The 3,783-nt window shown below is 50.3% G+C and overlaps 1 protein-coding gene across 1 annotated transcript; it reads left to right on the top strand.

Moving 5' to 3' along the window:
• The first annotated feature begins 288 nt into the window (after positions 1 to 288).
• LOC103610898 (heat shock protein beta-8-like) lies at positions 289 to 2,798 on the top strand. Its single transcript, XM_008594961.1, has 2 exons — positions 289 to 1,112; positions 2,740 to 2,798. The coding sequence occupies exons 1-2, from the start codon at positions 746 to 748 to the stop codon at positions 2,796 to 2,798; spliced, it is 426 nt and encodes a 141-aa protein (XP_008593183.1). The 5' UTR covers positions 289 to 745.
• The last annotated feature ends 985 nt before the right edge of the window (positions 2,799 to 3,783 follow it).

The raw sequence follows: 3,783 nt of genomic DNA on the forward strand, positions 1-3,783 counted from the left end.
CTGGGGAAGGTATTTCCAGAGGGTGACCTGAGCTCTCAGCCAGGCAGCAGTTATTAATAGCCGGGCCTTAGTGCCCTGCTTGGGGAGGACTGCTCCGGGAGGGAGCAGGAGGGCGGAGCTGAGCTGGCCAGGGGAGGAGAGAGTGTCCGTGCCCGTGTCCGGAGAGGCCGGCTGAACTTGGAAGACAACGGACAGCCCCTCCCAGCCCCCACGTCCAGCCCAGCTGTTCCCTCGGCGGATTCTCCTGGGCTGGGTCATCATCTCCGAATACTCCTGTGACAGGAGGCGCTTGCAAAACCCGCCTCCAGCCCCCAAGCAGCAAATAAATAGACGATCAGAAGAAGCCAGGAGAAGTTTCTAGGCGTGCGTCTCTGGTGTTTATTAAGCTCCTGGCTTCCCTGTAGACCTCCAAGGCTCTGGCTGCGAGCCTGGGCAGCCTGGGAGGACAGTGGCTTGCTGATCTCTGGTAAGGGGAGCGGAGAGTGACCTTTTGGGATTCTGCTGGACCTGCTGGGGGTCATCTCTGGTGGCTGGAGTGTCTTTGGGGGCTGGTACCCCGGCCTGGTTTGCACCACTGTCTTTGGCAGTGGATGGTTCTGCTTCTCCCCGACAGAAGACCAGCATTTTCTAAGGCTGAAGAATAAGCTTTGAAGGGCAGTCCACCCACATCATCTTGCTGTGTGACCTTGGGCAGGTGGCTCCTTATCTCTGAGCCTCTGTTTCCCCTCTGAGCTCAGCAGCCACCATGGCTGATGGTCAGATGCCTTTTTCTTGCCACTACCCCAGCCGCCTGCGCCGAGACCCCTTTCGGGACTCTCCCCTCTCCTCCCGCCTGCTGGACGATGGTTTTGGCATGGACCCCTTCCCTGACGACCTGACTGCCCCTTGGCCTGACTGGGCCCTGCCTCGTCTCTCCTCCGCCTGGCCAGGAACCCTGAGGTCTGGCATGGTGCCCCGGGGGCCAACTGCCACAGCCAGGTTTGGGGTACCTGCTGAAGGCAGGAGCCCCCCACCCTTCCCCGGGGAGCCCTGGAAAGTGTGCGTCAATGTGCACAGCTTCACACCAGAGGAGCTGACAGTCAAGACCAAGGATGGATATGTGGAGGTTTCCGGTAAGCCAGGGGCAGGAGGGAGAGAGAATCTGGGGGGGGAGGGGTACCTTGGTCATCACCAAGATGACTAGGAGGAAGCTGTGACAGCATGACACAGGTGACTTCAGGGCTCAGGAATGCAGCTTACAGAGCTATCTTTATGAAAAAGCTCTCCTCCCCGGCTCCCAGGAGAAATCTTAACCTGACTCAGCTTTTGGGAACTTTGGGTGCTATAACAATTGCAGGAAAATAGAAACCATGTTGGGTATTTTGACAGAAAGAATTTAACATAAAGATTAGGTTAAGCAGATATGGAAGGCATAAAGAGACAAAGAAGGGGATTTATGGCACCCCAGCATCACAAATAGGGTCTAGAAGGGAGAGTTTAATGCTGAGTAATGACAATATTAATAACCACAACAGGTCCCAAGTGAAAAACTTCCCCTTATCTCAGATAAGGAAACTGAGGCTTGCCAGTAATTATGATGATACTGATTGGGAACCTTGATTGAGTTCTTATCCCAAAAAATTCCTCACTCCATCTCTGAGTAGCAGGGGTATCTAGGCCCATTTTGCAGCTGAGGAAGCTGAGGACCCAGTGGGACTGGTTCAAGGTCATGCCATGAATCAGCAGCAAGACCTGAATAGAGTCTGGGCCTATCCACAGTTTTAAGCCCAGGGCTCTTGCCGCCACTTCCCGGCCTAGGTGAAGGAACACGCTCGGAAAAAGGAAAGAGGAGACAGGAAACTCAGCTCCAGTTAAGCAGGGCAGCAGAAAAGGCTTTCTTTTCCTTCCCTCCCAATTAATGCTCCATTAAAAAGAGTGTGTTCCTTGCAGAGGCCTGCCTTCCAGAAAATCAATAAAAGCCATTACACACACAGGCTGGGCAGGGACAAGTCCCATCAGTGTTCAGGGGAATTTCAAAGCCTCTCATGGCAGAATTATAAACAACAGAGCTCTAGCGGGTGTGGTGGGCCAGGAGACAAACTGGGGCCATGTGCCGGTGGGGGGAGGGGCAGTCAGCCAGGGCTCTCTGAGTTGGCTGGGGAGCCAGGCACGAGTTTGGAAACTGACTCCGCCACTAACCAGCAAGATGAGCAAATCACTTAACTTCTTGTGCTTCTGCTTCCTTATCAGGAAATTGGGGTTCAAATGGCTGCAGCATAAGGACTGTTGATTTAAATGGGGTGACGCTATAAAGTGGGTACATAATAGTACCCGGAGCACAAGGAGTCAGTATTGTTATTGCTGTTGCTGTTGTTCTAGTGACAGGCACATTGTAAGGCCCCAATAAATAATAAAAGACAGATGCTCTTTGAGACCTGGATTCAGATCATAGCACTATTCTTTATCAGCTGGATGGATAGGGACAAGAAAATCTGTTCACTGCTCTGAGCCTCAGTTTTCCCATCTGCAGAATGGGGATCATTATAATACCTATCCTGCAAAGCCGTAGGGAAGATTAAATATATGCAGACAATATATGATAATATATTCAGAGTGTCTGTAAAATAGAGCTAATAATAGTGCCTGCCTGGCAGTCTATAAACAGGGTGATTATTATCACAACTCCTCCTGTCTTTAATTAGTGTCCCAGAGACTTCCAGCTCTGGTCCGAGGGCCTCCCACTCCCTGTGGTCCCTTCAGGAGACCTTCTGTCCAACCTGGAGGACTTTTTCTCCATCGTCTCCTCAGCCCCAGGCTGAGGTCCCAGTTAAGTACCTTACTAATCTGGAGGCTTTGGATGACTCATGATGGTCCCTTCAGGAGACCTTCTGTCCAACCTGGAGGACTTTTTCTCCATCGTCTTTTGTAGGTGCTTCTTAACAGGTGGGGTCTGGCAGCCCCAGGCTGAGGTCCCAGTTAAGTACCTTACTAATCTGGAGGCTTTGGATGACTCATGGAGCCTCAGTTTTCACATCTGTAAAATGGAGTCATTAGGAGATTAAATAAGACAAAGACAAAGACTTTTACATGTGCTATTAGTGACCTCAGCTAAACAGAATCTAAATCACCTGGGAGCACATACAGGGGCTTTCATTAAAGAGGTTTTAAAAATAAGATTGATATCAGGGGCTCCATTTAAAAAGCAACTTTCAGGGAAAGTCAGAAGTCAGATCCAGTCTCCCATCCTAGACCATGTAACAGCAAAGCTATTCTTCCACAAGCACTTTGTGCTGGGCCTTGTGCTAAATGCCTACCCATGTTGGCTCATGGCTCCCCACTAGGACCTCCTAGGGAGTGTGAGGAGGTTTATTACTTCCCATTTTACTGATAAGAAAACCAAGACCCAGAGAAAATGACTGTCCTGTGATTACCTGCTTCTCCGTGGCAGTGTCTGATGGTTCTGAGTCAGGATGGCTGGATCGACATCTGACTGTGTGGCCCTGGGCAAATCCCACTGCCTTGGGGGCTCAGATTTACTGTTGGTCTTACCAACAGGTAGACTAGATCTGTATTTGCCAAGCAGTGTGCTTCAAGGTGTTACTAGGAATCCAGTGTTATTAGGAATCTGAGAAATGAGGGGAGGAGAGTTCAGAGTTTCAGAAGGTGCAAGATAAAACAAAATTGTATAAGGTATCCTCGCTGTAAGACCTCCAGAGCCTTTAATTCACTAATGTAGCTTATGAATCTCTGAGAGCTGGTTCTGTTGTATCTGACCATGTATAAGTGTCGGAAATGCTGGTCTGG

The sequence above is a fragment of the Galeopterus variegatus genome, unplaced genomic scaffold (genome assembly GCF_000696425.1).
Source record: "Galeopterus variegatus unplaced genomic scaffold, G_variegatus-3.0.2 Scaffold11991, whole genome shotgun sequence".
NCBI classification, from domain to species: Eukaryota; Metazoa; Chordata; class Mammalia; order Dermoptera; family Cynocephalidae; genus Galeopterus; species Galeopterus variegatus.